General features: G+C 49.4%; 1 protein-coding gene across 1 annotated transcript; it reads left to right on the forward strand.

Annotated features, from left to right (window-relative positions):
• Positions 1 to 732: 732 nt before the first annotated feature.
• Positions 733 to 12,345, forward strand: Rhod (ras homolog family member D). The gene is made up of 5 exons (XM_048458339.3): positions 733 to 933; positions 8,173 to 8,260; positions 8,867 to 8,976; positions 11,233 to 11,367; positions 11,754 to 12,345. The coding sequence occupies exons 1-5, from the start codon at positions 802 to 804 to the stop codon at positions 11,919 to 11,921; spliced, it is 633 nt and encodes a 210-aa protein (XP_048314296.2). The 5' UTR covers positions 733 to 801; the 3' UTR covers positions 11,922 to 12,345.
• Positions 12,346 to 26,077: the final 13,732 nt, after the last annotated feature.

The raw sequence follows: 26,077 nt of genomic DNA on the forward strand, positions 1-26,077 counted from the left end.
TAAAAACCCATACACACAAAAATAAAATTTTAACGTAAGTATTATACTAAGAACTACTCATGGCATCAGCCATGTGCCAGAGCCTGCTATGAGATGTACAGATGGACGGTTCCGTAGTTTCCCTAGATCCCTGCCTGTCTGGGGGAGACAGGTAGTGATTCGCCTTCATTGAAGATACCTGGTGCTGGTCGAAGAGGTCCTGCAGGGACCCACAAGGGCATGTCCAGGACATTCCATTCTCATCTGACCTGCATCTGAAGGAGGTCTGGATTGTTAGGCCCCCAAGCACAGAAACTCAGATTCGTTCATTTCATTCACTCATAAAAGACCACCTGCCTCCCAGGCGGATGGGCCAGCCCAGGTGCGTCTTCCCTCCCTGTCCCCAATCCCTCTCCAACTGCCTGTCTACTTATTTTTTTCTCCTAGGAACCCCGCGTGCCCTCTGGAGGCATAGGTTTCCGCCCATCCCTGTGGCCTCAGTGACTGCGCCCCACAGTAGGGGCTCCAAAAGTGTTTCATGAATGGCCAGCTAGGAAGCCAGGAGACCGGACCCCGGGAGCGCTCCACGCCTGGCCGGCTGCCGCGCCCCCATCCTGGTCAGAGCCTCTCACCTGAGTTGGGTGTCCCCCGCCCCCCGGGCCGCCTCCTGCCCGGGCCGCCCCGCTCCCACTTCCTCCCGCCGCCCCGCCCCTTCCACATTCCTGTCCCGCCGGGCCAGCCCCGCGCCCGCCGCAGCCAGCCCGTCGCGCACCACCCGCTGCTCCGCGCACGGCTGCCCGCCCGCCCGCCCGCCCGCTCGGGATGAAGGCGGCCCAGGCAGCGGGGGAGGAGGCGCCGCTAAGCGGGCGCTCGGTCAAAGTGGTCCTGGTGGGCGACGGGGGCTGCGGGAAGACGTCGCTGATGATGGTCTTCGCCGCCGGGAACTTCCCAGAGGTGAGTGCCCTCACTCTTGGCCTTGTGCTGTCCCCGCGCTGGGACGCGCCAATGTGCGGGTCTGCCAAGAGCTGCCTCGAAATACCCAGCTCCAGTCTCCTGAGTGTGTATGGAGTCGGGGAGAGAAAGACGGAGATGTCCCAAGAGAGCCTGGGGTCGAAGGCAGAGTTTTTCAGATTTAGCCTGTAGGGGCGAAGTGAGACTAATGGTACTTAGGGGGAGGGGTGTCACAGGGACTGAATTAGGACACCTGGGGAAATAGCAAATCCTAGGAGAGCAGTTGGTGTCACAACTTGGCTAAGAGAGAGTGAGGACTTTGGAGCCAGACTGGCAGCAGTCAAACCAAGCCTTTGCCTCTTACAGCTGTGTGCCTTTAGGCAAGTCCCTTACCCTCTCTGTGCCTGTTTCCTTAACTGCATGATAGGACTGGCAGCCCCTACCTGAGTTCAGATGAATGAGTGGATAGAGGTGAGGAGCTCAGCTCCAAGTCTGCATGCAAGGACTCAGTTGATAAATGATGTCCCTTGGGAGACACAGCTCTTCTCCAACCCTGGCCACTGTGGTGCAGATCCAGCGCTTCCCGGTAGAGAGGAAGATAGGAAACCTAGACCTTTCTCTGAAGAGCCCTATTCGCCTGCTGAGTTGCTTTGACTCTAAACCTCAGTTTCATGGGAGGGAAGGGAGTTGGGAAGGTGAGGCAGAAGGCTGATGGACAGCTGAGCGCGGTACCGGAGTAAGGCTTGGCTCTCTGGGCTTGCCACTGTGAGCCCTCCAGGGCAAGCAGCTCGGCAGGTCCAGTGACCAGGACAGTGGCTGAGCCTACTTTCTGTGCCTCCATGAGTCTGCCTCCAGCAGCACGTCCATTTCCTTTCCTGTCCCTGTGTCCTTCCAGCCTCTGGGATTGTGCAGAGCTGGGCGGTCTAATGCAGGAGTCCGAGAAGCTGCCCTGGCAAAGGTGCCAGCAGGGCTTGCTTGACACTCTACACCAGTGAGCTGTTGGTTTTTATGTTTTGGGGCCTTAGTGGTTTCTGTTTTACTCTTGAGACAGGATGCCACTGTGTAGGCCTTCAGGCCTCCAGTCTCTTGCCCTGAGGGTTGCTGGGATTACTTGTATGTGCCACCATACCCAGCTCAGAGCCTTTGGTTTTGTGGATTGCAAAGCTGACATCACCTCCTTTGCCCAATTACACAACTTTTTTTTTTTTAAGCTGAGGAGATAGTTTCCAGGTCTCTAGGTGCTGCCCGTGGAAACGTGGCTGTTGTAACAGCCGGGGGATCAGAGGAGGGCACCTAAAGAGAGAGGGGAAGGGCTCAGCATCATTGTCCTGGCTCAGACATTCCAGATGGACGCTGACTGCAGGGACCATGCTAATTTCATATGGAAATACCTTAAAGCCCATGAACTATGTATGTTTTACAGGACACATTGGAGTGACAAAAGAGCAGAGTAGGTGCGTGCGTGCGTGCGTGCGTGCGTGTGTGTACCATTTGTCCTTATTCTCCCTTTGTCTGGGAGGTCCCTGACCTGAGAAAGGACTCTGTTTAGTTAGTTAGTTTTAGTAAGTTATCAAGTTAGTTTTGTTTTGTTTTTGAGACAGTCTCCACATGTAGCCTAGGTTCACCTCAAATCAATGATCCTCCTGCCTCTGCTGCCATAGTGCTGGGATTACAGGTGTGTAACACCACTTACCTGGAATCCCAGCACTATAAATTGTTTTCTATTTTGTTTTGTTTGTTCGAGGCCAGGCTGGCCTCGAACTCAGAGATTCACCTGCCTCCACCTCCCAAGTGCTGTGATTATGGGTAGTGCCTTTTGAGGGGAACATGGGGGTAGCTCTGGTCTGGAGCTCAGGTCGCCTTGCCCTCCCCAGGACACTCCGTGACCTCTGAAGTCACCACTGCTGTGTCTTGACCCAGCTTCAGCCCCTTCTGCCTCAGGCAGTCCTAAAAGCCAGGGCACCAGCAACCTGGAGGCTTAGGGTCTATCTTTCAGGCTTTCCGCTTACAGCAAAGGGCAGAGAAGAGAACACGCTGGAAATGTGGAGCGGCCTCTGTGACTCTTGTTGGCTGTAACCCAAGTTCAAGGCAGAAGGGGCAAAATAGAGCTTATGGGGCCGGAAGAGGCATCAATCTCCAGAAAGCCTCAGCGGCACTGAGAAAGCAAACATTCCTAGTAGCAAGGAGGTGGGAGAGAACACCCGGTGTGCAGAACCAGCCAAGTTGGAAGTCCTTCTCACACTGCTCCTGTCTCCATAGGTGTCCACCTGGGGAACCCTATTCTCGTTCTGTTAGAGTGACCTGTCTGTGAACCCCAGGAGGGCAAACCCGGGGCTGAGTTATCTCTGTCCTGGGTCAGCCTGGGCCAGGCCTTGGGTCTCTGGCTGAACAAAACTGAACAGATAAGATTAGGCACTTCTGCCTGGGGGGGGGGTCAAAGAACACCACAAAAGGTATAGATAAAGTAACATTCCCAAGGAAGGGGTGGGGCGGTGACACTTCTCAGTGAAGGAGGTGACACAGCCCTTTTCAGCTCGCGTCTGTCTGACGTCAGGAGCAAGAGTTGGTGACCTCAGAAGAGGAAGGTGGCTGACTGGTGTAGTCTATGAAGACCAACAACCCCTGCTCTGCTTCTGCCTCGCCCAGCTAGTGCATGACCCTAGGCAAGTCACTTTCCTCAGAACCTCTTGAGGACTGCGGAGGTTGTCTGTCCAAGAAATGAGCCTTAGGGAGTAGTGGGCTGGGGCCATCTTCACACTTCGTGAAGCACTGACCTGTGGGGCCATCCTCACGCTCACATCAGGAGAGCCCCTCAGCTGGTATGTGGATGACCACCTTGAGGTCTCAGATGCAGAGGTCGGTAGTGCCACAGTGACAGGTTCTTGCTCTAGGGCAGAGGCCAGAGGCTGCAGCTGGGGATGGGAAACGGTACAGTCAGAGGGATGGATAGGGCTGGTATAGGTACTGCCAACCAGGTGAGCAGTGACCATCCATGCTGGACCAGGCCTTCCCTTTGCATCCCAAGGTGACACTGTTTCTTCTAACCAGTGATGGTGCCGACCCAAGGCCACACATAGGTAGTGGTTGTCAGAGCTGGGTCCTAAACCAAGCTCATCTGATCTCAAAGTCAGTGCTGTCCTCACTCTCTTCCCCTCCAATAGGAAAAATGCTGAAGGGAAGAGGGCCCTACGCCTGTAAACAGGGATGGGTAGGCAGCTTGGGCCCTTGTCTGTCCCTGTCTACTTCTATTGCTATGGGAGCTGGCAGACTATTCACGCTGACTTCTCCGTTTTCTCTACTACATGGCCTCCCAGGTGCCCTGGAGAACATACTGACCCATCATTGTGACTGCCCCTCCCAGCTGGCCAGGGCCTGACTCAGAGGACTGGCAGGCAATCTGGCCATAAGAAAGACAGGCAAGAAGTCCTACTGAGTCATAGGCAGGTAAAGACCCTGCCCGACACGGGAAAGGAAGAGACTAGGGATCTCCACACTGTGACCCTACCAGCCAGTCCTGGCCAAGTGATAGAAGCCCAAGGGGCCCTTACAGGAAGTTAAGCTTGGAATGGTGGCTCATGCCTGTCACCCTAGCACTCAAGAGGCCGAGGTAGAAAAATTGCAGTAAGTTTCAGGCCATCCTGGGCTACACAGTGAGAACCTGTCTGAGGGGCGGGGGGAGAGGGCTTATCAGGTAAAGCACTTGCCACCAACCTTGACAAGCTGAGTTCCATCCCCAGCACCCACATAATAGGAGATCACAGATTCCTGTCCCCTGACCTCTCTTATATTTTTGGTTGTGAGCCTTGCCTTTAACGGCTAAGCCATCTCTCCAGCCCCCCTGACGTCTCATGGGTACTCTGGCATGTGTGCCCCTCCCCCAATAAATAAATGTAATTAAAATCAAGCAAAGAGGGGCTAGGGATAGAGCTCAGTTGGTAGTGTGCCTCCCTGGCATACATGAAGTCCTGGATTCGATCCCCACCATAACCTGGCATGCATGAAGTCCTGGATTCAATCCCCACCATCACATAAACCAGGTGTGGTGCCTGCCTGTCTATGTTTGCAGCATTCAGGAGGTGAAAACAAGAGGATTATAAGTTCAAGGTGTTCCTAGGCTATGTGAGACCCTGGTTCAAATAATGAAGCAGTAACAAGACCAGGAGGTCCAGGGCTACTCATAGCCAAAGGCTCCAGACGTAGCGGTTTGGCATAGTCCGTTACCTGTGGCTCAGGCCCCTAGCTTTTCATCTAGCTATCAGACCTTCCAGGTCCACTTTTCAACCATTGTAGAGAGGGTGCACTCCAAATCTGGGACAAGGCAAGTCGGTGTGGGGCTTTGGGAGGGGCAGGAAAGAGGAGGGGAGCCCCAGTGCCTTAGTCTGCAGGGGACAGGCCTGGGTTGGGTAGGGGACTGTCTTAATCAGGGTTTCTAAGGCTGCAACAAAACAAGTTGGGGAGGGAAGGGTTTAGCTTACACTTCCGTATCACTGTTCATCATTAAAGGAAGTCAGGATAGAAACTCAATCAGGGCAGGAACCTGGAGGCAGGAGCCATGGGGAGCCAGGCATAGTGGTGCACACAAGCCATGGGAAGCAAGTCAGTAAGCAGCACCCCTCCCCTTCCCTTGTTTGTTTTTTCCAGACAAGATTTCTCTATGTAGCCCTGGCTGTAGAGACCAGGCTGACCTCAAACTCACAGAGATCTGCTTGCCTCTGCCTCTGAGTGCTGGGATTAAAGGCATGTGCCACCACCCGGAGACAGGAGGATCACACTGAGTTTGAGACAAGCCTGAACTAGAGTGAGACCTTGTCTCAAAAAGCACGGGGCTGGAGATATGGCTCCGAGGGTACAGGTTCCCAGGTTTAATCCCTAGGTCCTCCACATGGTGAGAGGATAGAATCAACCTTTTGTGGATCGTCCTCTGACTTCTATTCCAGGACATGTGTACACACGTTAAGTGTGAAAAAGACAAAAGAAACGAAGCTGCAAAACAGCCGGGTATGGATGGTACTGGATACACAGGGAGAGGCCATCGTCATCTCAGGTACACAGTGAGTCTAGGGTACCCTCAAGACTACAGAAGACCCTACCTCAAAAAACAAAACCTCCACAAAACCCCAGTACTCCCTACATACACACCCCAAGAGTTATGCTGAGCCCAGTGGTGCACACCTGTAATCCCATCAGGCTAGCCTGAACTACAAAGTTCTATCCTAGAAAACTACAAAGGCTCTGTCCTAGAAAAATTATTATTTTTCTAGACTAGAGATGGCGCAGGGGTTAAGAGTCCATATTGGTCTTGCAGGACAGTGGTGGGGTAATTCCTTGATCCCAGCACTTGGGAGGCAGAGGCAGGCAGATCTCTGAGTTCAAAGTCAGCCTGGTCTATAGAATGAGTTCAAGAATGAGCCAAGGCTACACAGTGAGACCCTGTATGTGTGTGGGTGGGGGGAGTGAAGAGAAAGGAAAGGAAATAAATGACTGACAGCTGGATCTTATGGAGGATTTTCTAAATTGAGGCTCCCTCTTCCCAGATAACTCTAGTTTGTATGTCAAGTGACATAAGACCAGCCAGCACAGACACTGCCCTGGGTAACCCACTCAAGAGAGGACACGTCAAGGGGGATCGGGAAAGGCAGGCTAAGACAGGGAGTGTGTGAGAGGACTCTGTTAGGATTCTAAAAGATCGAGAGGAGCCTTATATGGTATATATGCTCGAGCATTCAGAAGGAAAACCAGAGGCTCGTTAGGTTCTAAGTGAAACTGGGCTACACAGCAAGACCACATCTCAAAAGAAATAAAGTGTGGGGGGAGGTAGGCGTCGTGGTACTTGCTTTTAATCCCTGAACTCAGGAGGCAGAGGCAGGCAGATCTCTGTGAGTTCAAGGTCAATTTGGTCTACGTGACAAGTTCCAGGCCAGTCAGGTTCACACAATGAGACCATGTCTGGAAAGCTCAAAAAAGGGGGCTAGAAAGATGGCTCAGGACCTGATGCTCTTGCCGAAGACTCCAAACTGCATGGTGGCTCACATCCACCAGTAACTCTAATTCCAGGGGACCTTCTGCTTTCTTCTGACCTCATGGGCATGTGGCGCATATGTGCACATTCATTCACTTAGGCAAAACACTCATACACATAAAATAAAACCTTTTTTAAAATAAAGAAGGAATGGGTCATGTTAATTCCAGCACTTGAGAGGCAGAGGCAGGTGGATTTACACAGTGAGTTCCAGGGATATGTAGAGAGACTGTCTCAAAATGAATGAATGAATAAATAAAAATTTTAAAAGGAGCTGCCCTAGTCACTGTTCTTTTGCTGTTAAGAGACACCATGGCCAAGGCAACTCTTACCAAAGAAAGCATTTAACTGGGGGCTTGCTTGCAGTGCCAGAGGTTTAGTGCATTAGCCGCATGGCAGGGAGCGTGGCAGCACAAACATCATGCTGAGAAGTAGCTGAGAGTTCTACATCTGGACCCGCAGGCAGCAGGAAGAGAGAGCAAACCTGGTGGTGCTTGCTTGTAATCCCAGTACTCAAGAGGCTGAGGCAAGAGAATTGCCACGAGTTCGGGGTAGTCTAAGCTAAGAAGACCCCAAGTGAAGAGGTGGTAGGTGTTGCATACCTTTGATCCTAAAACAGGGGCTGTGAGCCGAAGAATCAGAAGTTCAAAACCAGCCTGGGTTTTATGAGAGTCTATCAAAGTAGACACCAAATAACTGAGAGACTGAGCTCCGCAAGCCAGACCGAGTCTTCTTTAGTTAGTCTAGGTTCCTTGGTGCCCAGAATTAGGCTTGGACAGTGCTAACGTTTGCTGGATGAACATATGGATGCACAAGGAAAGAAGTAGGTATAGGTTAATATCTTCCCAGAAAGAGGTGTGTGCACACATGAAAGCTCAGAAGTGGGCACAGGACAATGCTAATACCAGTAGCCAGCATGTGTGGGGTCTTGTTTTGCACCAGACTGAGCTGAGCACTCTGCCTGGACCATTTCACTGACTCCTTGTGGCAATATTCTACCCCTATCATGGGGACATTATCTTTCCCTTTATAATCAAGGAAAACAAGGCCAGGGAAGATGGGGACCTTCCTGGCACCTGGCTCTAAACCTTTCCCGAAGGCTGGTCACTGTGACACTGGGGATCTTCTCAGAAACAAGCACAATGAGGGGGTTACACATTCCTGGGGGTCTGATTTGTTCCAAATCTCTCAAAAGCTTCCTAACTGTCTTGTTTCTTCTTCAGAGCTACAGCCCCACGGTGTTTGAGCGCTATAATGTCACTCTGCAAATGCAGGGTAAACCTGTGCACCTCCAAATCTGGGACACAGCAGGTAAGTGGGGGCTCTAGGGGGCAGGAAAGAAAAGGGGAGCCCCAGTGGACAGGCACTGGCATTAGGAGGGGCCCCGGGAAACTGAACCCTCCACCTGTATGTGCCCACTTCTTCAACCCAAGGCAGCTTCAAGAGATAGCCTGGTCCTGGCTCCCAAGCTTTGTACCCTGAATTTAGCTTCTCTCAGACCCCCTAATCTTGGTCTGAGCCCTCCTACTCCTGGCCTTGCCCATACATGGGTTGGTTAACTAAAGTCAAGGAGACCCAGCAGCCCCCTGATAGTCCACCTGCTAAGACCTCTCTGTTGGGGTCACATCTGTCCCTGCCCCTCACTGCACAAGCAAGGGCAGAGTGGATTCCTAAGCCTGGCCTGTGCCCCAAGCTCATTCCTTGAACAGGGTCTTCCAGTGATAGCTTCTCCAGGCCAAGGCTGCCACATCTCACAGGCAAGCCAAATAAAAGCCACCACCAGGGGACATCCACATGACCTACAAAACTTGACTCCACCCCCTAAAAATCCCTGGTCTGCTAAGTTCCCTTCCCTGATGTTGGGGAGATGCTGAGATCAGGCAGGAGGACTAGATGTGACTCCTCTCCTTTGCCTAGGGCAAGATGACTATGACCGCCTCCGACCCTTGTTCTACCCCGATGCCAATGTCTTGCTCCTCTGCTTCGATGTGACCAGTCCAAACAGCTTTGACAATGTCTCCAACAGGGTAGGTGATGGGGTGAGGGATATGTCACCTCAACACCCAGGCCACTGCTCATCACCCTTTGCCCTGTCAGCTGTCAAAGCTTGGCAGGCCTGGGGCTAGACAGATGGCTCAGTAGTGAAGAGGGCGTACTGAGCTGGGCAGTGGTGGGGCATGCCTTTAATCCCAGCAGTAGGAAGGCAGAGGCAGGCAGATCTCTGAGTTTGAGGCCAGCCTGATTTACATAGTGAGTTCCAGACCATTTGGGAACACACAGTGAGATTCTGTCTCAAAAACAAACAAACAAGGGGCTGGTGAGATGGCTCAGTGGTTAAGAGCACTGACTGCTCCTCCAGAGGACCCGGGTTCAATTCCCAGCACCCACATGGCAGCTCGCAGCTGTCTGTAGCTCCAGTTCAAGAGAATCTGACATCATTATACCAATGCACATGAAATAAAGTTAAATAAAGTTTAAAAAACAAAAAACAAAAAACAAAACCAAACAAACAAAAAGCTGGGCAGTGGTGGCACACGCCTTTAATCCCAGCACTCAAGAGGCAGAGGCAAGTGGATCTCTGTGAGTTCGAGGCCAGCCTGGTCTACAGAGTAAATTCTAGAACAGCCAGAGCTACACAGAGAAACCCTCTTCCAGAGTATCTTATGCCCTCTTCTGGCCTTCACAGGCACAACATGCTTGTGTTATGCAGACAAAGCATCCACACACACATAAAGAACAAGAAATTTTCAAGTGCCAGGTATGGTGGCTCATGTCCTTAATCCCAGCACCCAGAAAACAGAGGCAGGCGATTCTCTAGGAGTTTGGGGCCAGCCTCGTCTACATAGTAAGTTCTTGTAGTTCATAGTGAAACCCTGTTTAAAAACAAAAATAAACAAAAAAGGCTTGGCAGGCCCTTGATGAGTCTGCTGGGTTTGATATATCCATAGATAATGTGATACAGAACAGGGCAGCTACTTGCCTGGGGTCACATAGAAATGTGTAGCAGGGCCAGTCCTCTGGCTCACTCCAGTGGCTCCCTGCCTGCCCACAGTGCAGCCTAGATGCTGGGTCTTTTCCTGCTGACTCTGCTGAGAATGCTGGGTGACTCAGGCCGCCTCCCTAGCCTGGGACTGCTGGAGGTCACATGAACTATAAAGTCCAGTTCTAGCAGCTGTAGGCACTCCACTCCATGTCTGCTGCTGATAGTCAGCAGCCTCTCATGATGCCCAGGATCAAGAGGGGTTCTCACGGCTGCCCTTAAGGGTCAAAAAGGCAGTATCTTGTTTTCCTCTGCCCAGCCGTGACAGCCACTGCTTGCCAAGACCTCCACAGAAACAATACGTTGGGCAGTGACAGCATTAGCAAAGGCAACAATAGCATTTATTAAGAACTTGCATGCCTTTAATCCCAGCACTCAGGAGGCAGAGGTAGGTGGATCTCTGTGAGTTCAAGGCCAGCCTTGTCTACACAGCGAGTTTCGGACAGCCAGAACTTTCACAGAGAAACCCTGTCTCGGGGGGAAAAAATAAAGAAAGAAGGAAAGAAAAAAGAAAAAGACTGGCCATGTAATGGGCACTGTTCTGGCATTTACATGGATTTATCCATTCATTTACCTTCATGACAACCACACAGAGTCAAGATACTGTCATTCTTGGATTGAATCACTTTTTATTAAAGTGACAAGTCAAGGGCTGGAGCCTGGGCAGAAGTTCCATGCTTTTCTTCGGAGCTAGTGCTGAGCACATCTCTGGACCAGGCGTTGTTACGGGCATGAGGACAGGGAAGGATAGTGGTGCCTATGGTACAGTGGGTAGATTCCAGATCCTGGAAGGCAGAGCCTCAGGATTTGCTGATGGATGGGAGAGATGCTGGACTAGAGTAAGCAGAAAACTGAGTCACTACTTCCCCAGGATGAGGAGCAGCCTGGGATAGAGAGGAGTCACAGGCTGATGGTAACTGGAATCTGTGGGTCCCCTGCAGGGAGTTTGGAGCTGGCCAGTTAGGTAGGGTACATCCAAAGGACCTGAGGAGGTCACCTAGGGAGCCAGAGCAGCTAGGGGAGAGGAGACCATAGGCCAGTGGGAGAGGAGGGCAGAGGGGACAAACCAGGAGAGCCAGAAGAGCAGGTTCTGGATCTACTGTAGACCACTCTAAAGGAGCTGATCCTGGTGTCTAGGTTCCTACTGTTGGGTTCATGAGGCCACCGGTAGCCCCTTTCCTAGGACAGACTTGGTGGATGGAGAGTGGCTCACATGTAATTCTTCCTCCCCTCTCCCCCGCAGTGGTACCCAGAGGTGACACACTTCTGCAAGGGAGTGCCCATCATCGTTGTGGGCTGCAAGACAGATCTGCGCAAGGACAAGGTGCTGGTGAACAAGCTGCGGAAGAATGGGTTGGAGCCCGTGACCTACCACAGGGTAGGAAGCTAACCCTTGGGCCAGAGGACTTGGGAGAGGGAACTCAAGATACTGCTCCACTAGGCCGGGTGTGTAGCACACTCAAGGGTCTTGGGGGATGTCAGGAACTGCTGGCACTTGGAAGCAGAAAGCAGAACACTTTCTAGAAGCTTCTGTCAGGGAAGGATGAATAGAAAATGTATAGCACAAATGGAGCCCCTGAGGTCCATGTTATTAACCTTCTCTGCAACACACAGGTTAGTTGTCCACTGCGGGTGTCCTAGAAAAGCCCCACTCCCCACTGTTGTCTTCTAGACTCCCAGATGGCCAGAAGGGTTGCAAGGAGACCAAACGTGAGTTCCACCCTGCACCCCCAACTCATAGTAGCTCCTATTTTTCCCTGGCAGGGCCACGATATGGCAATGTCTGTGGGAGCAGTGACCTACCTTGAGTGTTCAGCTCGGCTCCATGACAACGTGGAAGCCGTCTTCCAGGAAGCGGTTAATGTGGCACTCAGCAGTCGGAGTCGTAACTTCTGGCGGCGAATTACCCAGAGATTTTGCCTGATCTCCTGACTAGTTTGGAACCCACCTTGCCTCCCACATCCCTCAGCTGGAGGAAGACCCAGGAGCTGACCCGCTCTGTTGACTGGGCTGGACCTAGTCCCCAGGCTGAGCCGGTAGAACCATACCTTCACAGATGGGCTCCACAGTGGCCTGGCTCCCGGACCTAGGAATCTTGAACTGAGGAAGAAGGTTCCCAGGCACTTAGCTCTGGAACCATTAATAGACTCCCTGTGCCCAATCCTGGACTTGCATGCTGTGTGGGTTCTGTGGAGTCTAGTCTGGCGCCACCTTGTGGCTATTCTCTGAGCTGTACCTAAGGACCTAGGGGTTCTTGGGACCATCCCGCCAGGGCCAACACCCTACCCTGTCCCTTCCCTGGTCATCTTATTCATCCCGTTGATAAGTGTAACAATTAAAATGATATCACTTGTTATTTGTTTCCTGATTATTGCCTCAAAGTATCTTTACATATACTAGGTGGGGAAGAGCCCACCCACCTAGTTCCTAGGGTGGGACTGCTAGAAATCCCATCCTGTCTTTAAGACCTTAAGAAAGTTCTAGGCCAAAACCACCTCATTTGTAAAATGACCAATCAGAAATTACCTCAAGCAGTAGGGCAGTGGTGGTGCAGGCCTTTAATCCCAGCACCCAGGGGGCAAAGGATCTCTGTGAGTTCAAGGCTAGTCTGGTCTACACAGCGAGTTCTAGGACAGCTGGGGCTGTTAAACAGAGAAACCCTGCCGAGAAAAAAAAAAGAGAGATAGAGAGAGAGAGTCTCGAGGACTAACACATGAAGAGAGCTTAGCGGGTAACCGGCTCAGAAGGTGCACAATCTTGTTTAGCTAGATGTTAGTCAGGCTTCTCCAGAAACACAAAGACACACACTTCCTTTAAAGAATTTACTCACAGCTGGGCAGTGATGGCACACATCTTTACTCCCTGGGAGGCTGAGGCAGGAGGATCTCTGAGTTTGAAGCCAGCCTGGTCTACAGAGTGAGCTCCAGGACAGCCAGGACTACACAGAGAAACCCTGTTGGGGTTTGCTCATTGTGGTGTGGAGAAACACCGTGGAGTTTTTTACAGGTACCAACCATGTAAGTCATTCGGGGTTGGTGAAATGGCTCAGCACATAAAGGTACTTGCCACCGAGACTGACCTGAGCTCCTTGGAACCGTGTGAAGGGAGGAGAGAACAGATTCCTGCATGCTGTCCTCTGACCTCCAAACACACAGTAAAACTACAACGTTCTGTAAAACTTTTTAGAGCCGGGTGATGGTGGCGCACACCTTCAATCCCAGCATTTGGGAGGCAGAGGCAGGAGGATCTCTGTGAATTCAGGGACAGTTTGGTCTACAGAGTGGGTTCCAGGACAGCTAGGGCTGTTACATAGAGAAACCCTGCTTCAAAAAAACAAAAAAAAAGAAACCAAACCAAAAAAAAAAAAAAAAAAAAAAAAAAAAAAAAAAAAGAGGCTAGAAGCTGGAGCGATGGCTCAAGAGCACTGGTTTCAAAATAAATAAGAAACAAACGAATGGGGCTGGAGAGATGGCTCAGAGGTTAAGAGCATTGCCTGCTCTTCCAAAGGTCCTGAGTTCAATTCCCAGCAACCACATGGTGGCTCACAACCATTTGTAATGGGGTCTGGTGCCCTCTTCTGGCCTGCAGGCATACACACAGACAGAATATTGTATACATAATAAACAAATAAATAAATAAATAAATATTAAAAAAAAAAGAAACAAACGAATGGAAAAAGTACTAACTTCTCTTCCAAAGGACCTAGGTTTGGTTCCCAGCACTCACAACCACCTGTAATTTCAGTTTCAGGGAACTCAGTGCTGTCTTCTGGCTTCCGTAGGCACCAGGCACAAATGAGCAGGCAAAATATAAACAGACATAAAATATAAAATCAAACTGAGCAGTGGTGGCTCACCTTTTTAATCCCAGCACTTGGGATGACAGCCAGGGCTACACAGGGAAACCCTAAATCCATAATAATAATATAAATAATAAATGTAAGTTGCATATGTGATTGTGCATGCCAGCACTCTTATGTCAAGATGGGAGGCATACACAGGAAAGTCCCAAATCCCTTGGAAGTTCAAAGCCCACTAGCAGGGGTATATAGGGAAGCCACAGAAACAAGAGAGACTGATTTCCAAAAATTGTCCTCTGACTGCTACATGTGTACTGTAGAGCATGTGTGCACGTATGCACTTCACACACACACACACACACACACACGGTAGACTTTAAGGAGCCTGCTCATACTGGTGTGACTGTGGGGTCTGGGCTGGCAAGGCTGATGCTTGCCAGGCAAATGAGTCAGGGTTGACATGCAGAGTTTGGATTTGCAGGACTGTGGGCTGGAAGCTTTGGCAGGGTTTCTGGATTGCTGACTCAAGGCAGAATTTGCCAGGAAACCACAAAGCCCACACATCCTGAGTGCCACCTGCTTTATTCAAAGACTACCAATTTATACTTATTTTCTCATGTATTTATTTGTGGGGGCTGGGGAGCACGCCACACCACACCTGTGGAAGTGAAAAGGTAACCCTTGAGGGTCGGATCTCTCACGACGTGGATCCCTGAGATCAACTCAGGTTGTCAGGCTCGGTAGCAGGTGCCTTTTTCTACTGAGCCATCTCACTGGCTCCCAAAGTCTACCAATTTAAATATGATCACATCTATCCTTTCTTTCCAAGATAATTGGGTTTTATTTAATTTTCTTTTTAAATTAAAATTTGTTTGTTTTTTTGCTGCTGAGGGGCTCAGCTCCCAGCAGACTCTCTGCAAGTCAGAGGGACAGGGTTTCTCTGTGTAGCTCTGACTGTTCTGGAACCCACTCTGTAGACTGCCCGGCTTTAAATTTTCATTATTTTTACTATATGTATGAATGTTTTGCCTGTATGGTGTGTCTGTGTGCCATGTGCATGCCTGATGCCCAAGGCAGCAGACTGCAGAGCTGAAGTTCCAGAGGGTGATGAGCTGCATGCCCGTGGGAGCAGGGAAGCAAACCTCGGTCCTCGGGGAGAGCAACCAGTGCTCTTAACCCGGAGCCATCTCTCCAATCTCACGTCTTTTTTTTTGTTTGTTTGTTTTTATTTTTTATTCTGTATATGCTAATCGAGATAACTGTTAGCATTGTGTAGAAGTATGTGTGCATGTGGGTATACATATTGCCATGGCAAAGGAGTGGAGGTCAGAGGTCAGTTTTGTGAAAATGATTCTCTTGCCTTTATGTGTGTTCTGGAGAGCAGTGTCAGGTGATCGCACTGTAAAGCAAGAGCCTTCTATTACAAATAAATTCCATCAGGCACGATGGCATATGTTCGTGGTCACAGTGACTTGGGAGGCTGAAATGACATGAAAGGAGGCGCTGTGTCCGTAGCCCACGCTGGGCTTTAGAGCCTCCTCCGTGTGTGGTGCTCAGACCTGGACTTTTGTCTTCACACGTGAGGCATCGCTCTACTGTTGAGCTATATTCTCAGCCCTGAAGACCGAGCTGAAAACCCAAAGTGGAGCCAGGTGGTGGCGTACACCTTTAATTCCAGCATTGGGGAGGCAGAGGCAGGCGGATCTCTGTGAGTTCAAAGCCAGCCTGAACTACAAGAGCTAGTTCCAGTACAGTCAGGGCTGTTACACAGAGAAACCCTGTCTCAAAACAAATAAAAAAACCAAAACCCAAAGTGGGGCCTGTCACCCCAGTGACCTTTCCATATGAGCCCAAGACTACTCACCGGCCGTGGCTCAGCCCTGTTACCCGAGCTGTGGTCTTTTGAATGGAGCTGCTGAACTGGATGGGGGTAGCTTGTTCTTCCTGAGTATCACATGCATCAACCCAAGGTTCAGGTTCACGACATAATGTGATGTTCCGGGTCTGTTCCAGCTCAGGACTCAGCAAGGTTAAGAAATACGTGCTTGGATTTAGTTGATGGGGCTTACTGAAAGCTTTGACTTTATTCAAATTACAACAGAAAAAAACTCGGATTTCAGCCAGAGCACCTGGACAGAAAACAGACCAGTATTGCTCTGGCTACTGTTTCACCGTTGGTTCAGAGAAGGACTTCAAGCATGAGAATCACTCATTCAAACCAAACATAAACGGGTCAGAGAAGTGGACAGTAAGGGATTCAAACCTCATTCCAGCTGGACCTCAGGTCCCCTTCAGCCCTTGCGGGCATCTCAGTGCTGTTTAGAAAGCACTTTCTTGCAGAATCAGTTGTAAAAAACAAAATTGAATTCATATTTACTTAAGGTCTTAGCATGTGCCAGACAGCGTATACAGTCATTTTCTATGATATACCTCATATAAAGTTCCTGGGTAGATAAGAGAGAACCCATACTGCACCCAGCTCACAGATGAGGGGCAGAGTTGGGCCAGGATTGTCCAATATACTTGCATCAGCCCTGCCAACTCCATCCCTGGGCCCTGGCCCTCAACAGTCTACCCTGAACCCCAACCCTGGGCCCTGTCTATACGAATGTAAATAGACCCCAAGGAGCTCAGCTTAGGGAGAAAAATCCCGGAACTGCCTTTTGTCAATTGAGAGTCCCAGCTTGGCCTCCTCACTCCTGCTGCTCACCACTGTCGTCACAGCAGCTTTGAAGACGCGTTGGAAAAAGCAGGTGATTGGGTCCAGATCGAACCAGTTTGGAAAGTCTGGGACAAGAGCAAAACAGGAAGTAGGGACCTAGAAAATAGCATGCTTGAGTTCTAAATTCAACTCCCAAGCCAGGCTGTGATGGCACAAACCTTTAATTCTAGCACGCCACTGGGGAGTCTGAGGCAAGCAAATCTCTGTGAGTTCAAAGACAGCCTGGTCTATAAAGAGAGTTCCAGAGCCGGTGGTGGTGTAACATCATTAATCCCAGCACCTAGAGAGCCAGAGACAGGCAGATCTCTGTGAGTTCAAGGCCAGCCTGGTCACAGATCCCCGAGAACTGGAATTACAGACAGTTGTGAGCTGCCTTATGGGTGCTGAGAACCTCTGGAACAGCAGCCAGGGCTCTTTTTTTCGGGCGGGGGGAGGATGAGACAGGGTTTCTCTGTAGCTTTGGAGCCTGTCCTGGAACTAGCACTGAAGACCAGGCTAACTTCGAACTCACAGAGATCCACCTGTCTCGCTTCCCAAGTGCTAGATTAAAGACATGTATCACCACTGCCCAATCAACCACTGCTTTTAATTGCTGAGCCACCTCTCCAGCTACTTGAATTTCTTATTCTTCTGTTTCTTTTTTTTTTAATAACAGGAGGGCAGCTCAGTGAACACTGATTGCTGAATTCTGCCCATGTTTATTTCTATGCACTTTTTTTTCATTTACAAATTTTTATTTTTATCCGTAATATTTATTGGGTTCTACATTTTTCTCTGGTCCCCTTCCTGCCTCTCCTCTCCCCCCTTCAGCCCTCTCCCAATTTACTCAGGAGATCTTGTCTTTTGATACTTTCTACTTCCCATGTAGATTAGATCTGTGTAAGTCTCTCTTAGTGTCCTCATTGTTGTCTAAGTTCTCTGGGATTGTGGTTTGTAGGATGGCTTTCTTTGCTTTATGTTTAAAGACCAACTATGAATGAGTACATGTGATAATTGCCTTTCTGTGTCTGTGTTACCTCACTCAAAATAATGTTTTCTAGCTCCATCCATTTTCCTGCAAAATTCAAGATGGCGTTATTTTTTTCTGCTGTGTAGTACTCCATTGTGTAAATCTACCACATTTTTTTTATCCATTCTTCGATCAAGGGGCATTTAGGTTGTTTCCAGGTTCTGGCTATGACAAACAAAGCTGCTATGAACATAGTTGAATACATTTCCTTTTGTTTCTATAGCCAAATACTAGGCCTACAAATGTCCACTATCACCTGCTTTATACTTTGCTGGCTAATAGTATGCTAGATAAGCACTCCACCAGTAACTACAACCCCCAACTCTCGAGCTTTTGGGATTTTTTGTTTTGTTTTATGACAGTGTCTTATGTATCCTGGACTGATTCCAAACCACTTATGTAGTTTAGGATGACCTTGAACTTCTGGTCCTCCTTATTCTACCTTGAAAGTGTTGGCAAAACATTGGGTCCATCACCTACCCAGATTTTGCTGCTGGTCTTGTTTTTTTGTTGTTTTTTTCCCCCTTAAGATTTATTTATTTTTATGTGCATTGATGTTTTGCCTGCGTGCATGTCTGTTCAAGGGTACCTGATCCCTTGAGTTACAGACAGTTGTGAGCTGCCATGTGGTTGCTGGGAATTGAACTCAGGACCTCTGGAAGAGCAACCAGTGCTCTTAACCTCTGAGCCATCTCTTCAGTCTCGGTTGATTGGTATTTAAGATTTAAAAAAAAGTTCATTATTATTTCTCTGTGTGGGGGTGTTTTGTGTGTATGTATGACTGTGTACCATGTACATGCCTGATGCTCACAGCAGCCAGAAGAGGGCACTGAATCCCTGAAACCGGAGTTATGATTATGAGTTGTCCTATGGACCCTGGGAATCAAACCTTGGCCCTCTGGAAGAGCACTCAGTGTTCCTAAGTGCTGCTGAGCCATCTGTCCAGGCCCTAGTTGTGCCCATGCCCTTCTGTGCCATCACTAATGCCTCTGTAGGACAATGGTGAGAGTAAAGGAATGCGGTGGAGCCGCATTCCTCCAGCCCTCGCCTCCCATGGCCTGGAGCATGCCAAGTCCAGACCCTCCAGATTCTCACCTGCCTCATCTTCCTCAAAAAGGCAAAGCTACCAGAAACACAAAATCCAGACAGGAACCACAGTGCAGAAAGTTATGCTCAGCCTCCCCATCCAGAGAAGAAGCAAAGACCCCAGCTGTGCCTCGGGTTGCCCTGGATCTGGCGTCAGCCCACTTCCTTTTGGCCTTGTCCCACAAGCACCTGACCACACCCACTCCAGTTGCACACACAGGGCCACACCCACAGGGCACTGGCCTCTAAGCTGTTGACCAGGCTACCTCCACATCCTCACTGTCATAAAGCACCAAGGTAGTGTGGTCCTAAGTTCCCTCTAGCACCAAATCTTTAGGGGCCAGTTCAGACACCATCTTCTCCAAGAAGTCATCGCCCTGCCTCTTAATCTCTGAGCACTCATTCACAGGCCAAAACTTGATCTGATCTCTGCAAACCCCTTTGCAAAGGATTCTGGATCTTTCTTCCCATCCTGGATTCTCTAAAATGACAGCTCTGGCAGTAGGACAAGGTGGAGTGTCTGGGAGATGCCAGGAGACAAGTCGGGCAAGTGCAGCCATCCAGACACAAGGGACAAGTCACCACAAGTCAAAGCTTGGTGGCTTCTGGGAAGCCACGTATGACAGTGGTCTGTGAGAAGGGTGGGGACAGTGAGAGTGCAGCCTCTCCCTGAGGTGAGAAACACCAAAACAAAATACCCCATGACCTCAGTGTGGGGATATTGCCCCATCGTGTCTGCATTCTAGGCCTCCAGCCGCACACAGGCCTTCAGCCACACACAGGCATCCCGTGTGTGAAAGCAGAGCTCAGGAGGGGTGTGCTACAGAATTATGGAGGCAGTGCTTGCCCCCCAACAGAACCCCCACCCCCAGCCAGCTCTTCAGATAGTTCCCTACAACCAGCCAGAGGGGTAAGTGGGGCCTGGCAGAGGGACCCAACCTGGGAAGACACCGCCCACACACAATCCCTCAGTCCAGCCTTAGAGTTGTCTACTGATCTCTCCCAGGACAGGCCACTCCCTGGCATTCTCTGGGGCAGAGGGTGGAGCCAACACTGAGTCATAAAGCTCTCTGCGCAGGCAGAGAGTCGTAACTGCAGATCATGCCACCCTGCTTGCTCTCTGGCCTCCTTTCACGTCCCAGGATGAGCACTTGCAGCCCCAGGAAGGCATTCTGAAGCCGAGGGCCGGGGAGCCAAAGCACCCTGTGACCAGGCCAGAGAACAGGGAGACCTAAAACACCAGCAGCCTACTGCACACCTCTAAGCTGGGAGTGTGGGGGTGAGGGTGTCACCCCACCACCACCAGTTGGATGCTCCTGAGGAATAGATTAGATAGGTAAAAGAAAGGGATTTTCCTAGCTTCAAATCCTGGCTCTGCAGCAAAGCATGGTAACAGAGGGCTATCATGTTATATAGTCTTAGTACCTGAGAGCCAGGAGCAGGAGCACAGCTGCAAGTTCAAATCCCGCCTTGTCTGCTTATCTGTGTAGCAAACTGGAGGCTAACTGGAGCTACATAATGACACCTGGTCTCGAAGGAAAAGGAGGGACCAGAAAGGTGGTAAAGACACTAGCCACTAAGGCTGATGACTCCAGAATCCCAGATCTCCAGAACCCACTCGGATGAATAGACTCGAGTTTTCCTCTGATAGATATATGAGCATTGTAGCAACCACACACACACAAACACAAAATTTAAAAAAAAGCTGAACAGCTGCATAATCTTGTTGTGTTATCTTGTGTTTTTGTGTTGTTGGGGCTTTTCTATGTTTTTAAAGATGTACTTATTTACTTATGTGGGCCTGTGTATGTGCCCATGTGCTGGGGGTGCGTGCCTGAGGCCAGAAGAGGATGTTTCTCTATCACTCCCCATCTCTTCCATTCAGGAAACACCTCTCCCTAAATCTGGGACTTGCATTTTTTCTCAGCTAGGTGGGAAGCCAGCAAGCCCTCTGTCTCCTTCTGGAGCTGGGGTCGCAGGTGTATGAGCCATCTGGCTGGTTATGTGGGTTCTGAGGTCAAAGTCTGACCGCACAGAAAGCGTTCTTACCCATGCCTCACCTCTCTGGCCCCTCTATTTTTAGAGACACAGTCTCTCTGTGTGGTGTGTAGCTCAGGCTGGCCCTGAATGGCAAAACTCCTCCTGCTTCAGCCTCCTAGGCACCAGGATTACAAATGTTTGCAGCCATGCTTGGCTCTAGGTCTTGATATGCAGTTACTCAGGTTCTCTTCAGTTTCCTTTTCTATATATCTTAATTATCAGTTCCCTTATTTCTAATTGTAGGCAAGAACAGTACCTTTTAGCAGGGGGAAAAAGACAGTAGCCCTGGCTGTTCTAGAACTCACTCTGTAGACCAGGCTGGCCTCAAACTCAGAGATCCACCTGTCTCTACCTCCTGAGTGTGTACTACCACCACCAGCTCCTTTTTTGGGGGCGGGGGTGGTTCAAGACAGAGTGTTTCTATGTAGTTTTGAAGCCTGTCCTGGAACTCGCTCTGTAGACCACGCTAGCCTTGAACTCACATATATCTGCCTGCTTCTGCCTCCCAAGTGCTGGGATTAAAGGCGTGCACCACCACGGTTGGCTGTTTTGTTTTTTTTTTCTTTTCAGGCTAGTTGGATTAAGAGTTAACACAGCATGACTACATATACCTATAATGTCAGCACTTGGTAGGCTGAGGCAGGAGAATCTGGAGTTCGATATCAGCCTGACTCACAGAGATACCACATCTCAAAAAAAGTTAATGTGGGATTGTGGAAGTGGTCAGAACCAGAACACTGGTTGCTCTTCCAAAGAACCCAGGATCAATTCCCAGTATCCACTGGAGGCTCACAACCATCTGTAACTCCAGTTCCAGAGTATCAAACACCCTCTTCTGGATTTTGGGGGCACCAGACATACATGAGGTGCACAGACTCGAATGCAGGCAAATTACCCATACACATTAAAAAAAATCCAAATTCTCAATTGTGCCTGTAGAGGAAATTCTGAAAGGCAATATAACTAAAATACAATTAAGATTTGGATTTACATCCTCAATCTTGCCACAAGGACACATGCTCAGCTATGTTCAGAGCAGCTTTGTTTGTCATAGCCAGACCTGGAAACAACCTAAATGCCCCTCGACCGAAGAATGGATAAGGAAAATGTAGCACGTTTACACAATGGAGTACTACACAGCAGAAAAAAATGACATCTTGAATTTTGCAGGAAAATGGATGGAGCTAGAAAACATTATTTTGAGTGAGGGAACCCAGACACAGAAAGACAATTATAACATGTACTCACTCATAGGTGTGGGTTTTTTGTTGTTGTTGTTTGTTTGTTTGTTTGAGACAGGGTTTCTCTGTAGCTTTGGAGCCTGTCCTGGAACTAGCTCTTGTAGACCAGGCTGGTCTTGAACTCACAAAGATCCCCTGCCTCTGCCTCCCTAGTACTGGGATTAAAGATGTGCGCCACCACCGCCCGGCCCATAGGTGGTTTTTAAATAAAGCAAAGAAAGCCAGCCTATAAACCACAGTCCCAGAGAATTTAGACAACAATGTAGACACGAAGAGAGACTTGCATAGATCTAATCTACATGGGAAGTAGAAAGTAGAAAAAGACAAGATCTGAGTAAATTGGGAGCATGGGGTCCTTGGGGAAGGTTTGATGGGGGAGGGGAAAGACAGGGAGGGGAGCAGAGAAAAATGTAGAGCTCAACAAATATCAATTAAAAAATGTAAAAATAAATAAAATATAAAAATAAATCCAACCTCAAGAAAAAATCTAAATTAGCTGGGTGGTGGTAGTGCACACTTTTTAATCCCAGCACTTGGGAGGCAGAGGCAGGCAGAGCTATGTGAGTGTGAGGTCAGTCTGGTCTACAGAGTGAGTTCCAGAACAGGCTCCAAGCTACAGGGAAATCCTGTCTCGGAAAAAAAAAAAAAAAAAAGAAAGAATCTAAGTTAATGCTAATGTTTACTCATTCACTTGGTATATATTGCTAACTAGTTATGAAATGTAAAATAATTGTATAAATGTAATTATTTATTGTGCAAGGCTGCTGTTGGCTCTGTAAACCAGAAATCATAGTATGCAAATATATGAATATGTTCAGGGCTGGTTCCCTCATCTCAGCCTAGGAGAGAGGGCACTCTGACCCTCCTGGAGCCTCCAGGAGGAGAGGACATAAGAATGTAAGCCTTCCTTCCTGCTGTAGGCACTGATGGCTACTGAACATTGACTGTGGCAGGGCTGTCAGTGCAGACAGCAACATGAGTTCCTTGTCCTCCAAGTCCTGTCCTCAGTCCTGCAGGAGAGCTTTGTGGACAAGATCACAACGGGCAGGGGACTGGCCTGTGACATGACGGTTGCTCTGTAGTCCACAGCACAGCTCCGGAATAAAATACCTCCTTGTATCTGCAACAGAGTGAGAAGAGTGACTTTAGTTGTGTCTGACTGGGCAATCTCGAGACATTTTGTCTTCCTGCCTAAATTGGTACCCACAGTTCTTTCCAGATGAGGAAACCAAGGTTCAGGGAGACCCAGAAAACTATCAAAGGCAGTGTTGGGCCAGTCAGAGCTGGGAGCTTAAGACTCTGGACAGAGAGTCTCTGCTCCTTTGAGCCATTGTAGCTGAACCTGGACCAGTAGGGGGCAGCAGGGCCCAGGAAGAGCAGCGTTTCCTGGTTGCAGGAAGTCAGGGATACAGGTGTGACTTGCCCCAACGGTTCCCTTCATAGCACAGTGTTCTCACTGGTTGACACCATAGGGGTAAGGCTTACCACACCAACTCTCTATTAGAAAACTACCAAGGTCCAGGGTGGTCCTGTGAGTTAACTATTTGGCCAGTCTAGAATGAACCTAAATAGAACATTACGCCGTCCTAAATCTACAGTGCCTCTGCATTTAAATCTGCATTTAGCTACTACAGACAGAGCCCAGGTAACACAGACTAGTCTGACTTTGTCAATGCAAATTAGGGGAACAGTGACTGAGGGACACTAGTCCTAACCGCTCCCAACCTATCCCAGTTTATTGGGCAGGGAACGTAGCTCGGCTGGTAAAATGCTTACCTACTATGAATTAAAGTCCTTGATTCAAGTCCCAGCACCACATAAACCTTTATGAGCTGCTGGAAAAACATCCCCTGGGCTGGGCCATGACTGTTCTTCCTGAACTCCCACCAGTGGTGGCCAAGAACACGTGCTGGAGAGGATGCTTCTCATCTGGTCCCACTACAGCCGGCCATATCAGAAGTCTCCAGTTCTCCAGCATTGTTCATTCACCAGCCTATGTCCTGCCTGCTAGAGTCAGAACAGAGGGCTTGACAGGAGCTGGGGTGGGGGAGGAGTCACTGAGATGTAAACAGAGATGTAAATAACCCTGAAGGGTTCTATCATTCACTCTCCCTCACAGTTTCTTTCTCCTGGAATCAAGGGAAGACTGTCTAACATACCCAGGACTTCAAACTAGAGCAGTGCATTCCAAAGAGTTCAGTTTGGAGCCCAGGCCCTGTCTTGTTCATGGGCTGACCGTCTGGATACAGTCCTGGGGTTCTGGATCACTGGACCCTGTTCTGCCCATGAGCTGACTGTCCAGATACAGCCCTGGGGTTCTGGGTCACTGGACCCTATGCTAGCCATGGGCTGACTGTCCAGTTACAGCCCTGGGGTTCTGGATCACTGGACCCTATGCTAGCCATGGGCTGACTGTCCAGATACAGCTCTGGGGTTCTGGATCACTGGACCCTATTCTAGCCATGGCTGACTGTCCGGATACAGCCCTGGGGTTCTGGATCGTTAGGTCCTGTCATGCCATGGGCTGACTGTCTGGATTCAGCTCTGGGGTTCTAGATCACTGGGCCCTGTCCTACCCATGGGCCGACTGTCTGGAAACAGCCCTGGGGTTCTGGATCACTGGACCCTGTCCTGTCCCTGTGGGCTGACTGTCTGGATACACCCCTGGGGTTCTGGATCACAGGCACTGCAGTTCCCAAGGGAAGTGGCCCTCTTATCAAATCCTGTCATTAGCTGAATAAATTAAGACAGGTATTAAAAGTTTGCTGGAAAACAAGTGACATGGCTCAGCCAGACAACGCAGGTTCCACCCCTAGAATGACACAAGTGGAACAAGAGAACCTCATCCTAGTCTCTGATTTCCACAGGTGTGCTGTGGTATGATACACACACTAAACCCTGAATATATATATATATTCTCAGAGATCTCAGAGATCCACCTGCCTCTGTTTCCTGAATTCTGGGGTGAAAGGCAAGAACCACTACTTCCTGGCTTTGTTTTGTTTTTTGGTTTTGTTTTTGTTTCTTTTTTTAAGGTTTATTCATTATTCTAGCACTTGGGAGGCAGAGGCAGTCAGATCTCTGTGAATTCGAGGCCAGTCTGGTCTACAGGAGCTAGTTCCAGGACAGGCTCCAAAGCTACAGAGAAACCCTGTCTCGAAACCCCCCCCACCAAAAAATATGTATACAGTGCTTTGCCTGCATGTAGGCCTGCACACCAGAAGAGGCACCAGATATCATTGCAGATGGTTGTGAGTCACCCCATGTGTTTTCCAGGAATTGAACTCAGAACCTCTGGAAAAGCAGCCAGTGCTCTTAGCTCTGAGCCATCTCTCCAACCTGTTTTTGATTTTTGAGACAGGGTCTTACCATATAACCTCTATGCAGACCCGGGCTTACCTCAAACTCAGAACTCATAGGGATCTGCTTGCTTCTGATTCCCCAGTGCTGGGAGTAAAGGTATGTATTACCAAACCCAACTTTCAGATATTTAAAAAAAAAGGCTGGGCAGTGGTGGTGCAAGTCTTTAATCCCAACATTCGGGAGGCAGAGGCAGGCAGATCTCTGTGAGTTCGAGGCCGGCCTGGCCTACAAGAGCTAGTTCCAGGTTAGGCACCAAAGCTACAGAGAAACTTTGTCTTGAAAAATAGTAGTAGTAGTAGTAATAATAATAATAATAATAATAATAATAATAATAATAATAATTAAAGAACCTGCTGAAGGGTGGTGAAAGCGGGTAACATTGGATAATAGAGGGTGAATATGATCGAAATACATTACATGCATGCATGAAAATGTTACAGAGGAGACTGGGGTGTGGCTCCGTTGTCACAGTGCTTGCCTAGCCCAGCTGGAGCAGCACAGCATATAAGGCAGTGTGGTAGCACACACCTGTAATCTTGGCACACAGGAGGTTGAAGTGAAACCCTGTATGCCTCTGTGAAATCTATGGTCATCTGTGCAAGCACCAGGCTCCAAGATGGTGGGAAGATGGCGAAGGAGGTGAGGTGACGGACGGAGCAAGGCAGAAGCATACTGCAGGACCTTTGAAGGAGGGCTGCGGGTAACACAGGATAGCCATGTGTGTGTGAGCTGGGCAGTAGAACTGGATGGACGAGAGCCAGACACACTTGGAGCCTTGCTCAGATGGAGGATGTTCCATTCTATGCCAGACTGAAGGCCACACAGGGT

The sequence above is a fragment of the Myodes glareolus genome, chromosome 7 (assembly GCF_982192425.1).
Source record: "Myodes glareolus chromosome 7, mMyoGla1.1, whole genome shotgun sequence".
NCBI classification, from domain to species: Eukaryota; Metazoa; Chordata; class Mammalia; order Rodentia; family Cricetidae; genus Myodes; species Myodes glareolus.

Excerpts from the sequence above, each read along its gene's own strand:
- Rhod (XM_048458339.3), top strand. The coding sequence starts at position 802 with ATGAAGGCGGCCCAGGCAGCGGGGGAGGAGGCGCCGCTAAGCGGGCGC. Across the intron at positions 8,261-8,866 it reads CCAAATCTGGGACACAGCAG|GGCAAGATGACTATGACCGC; the intron begins GTAAGTGGGGGC and ends TCCTTTGCCTAG. Across the intron at positions 11,368-11,753 it reads AGCCCGTGACCTACCACAGG|GGCCACGATATGGCAATGTC; the intron begins GTAGGAAGCTAA and ends TTTCCCTGGCAG.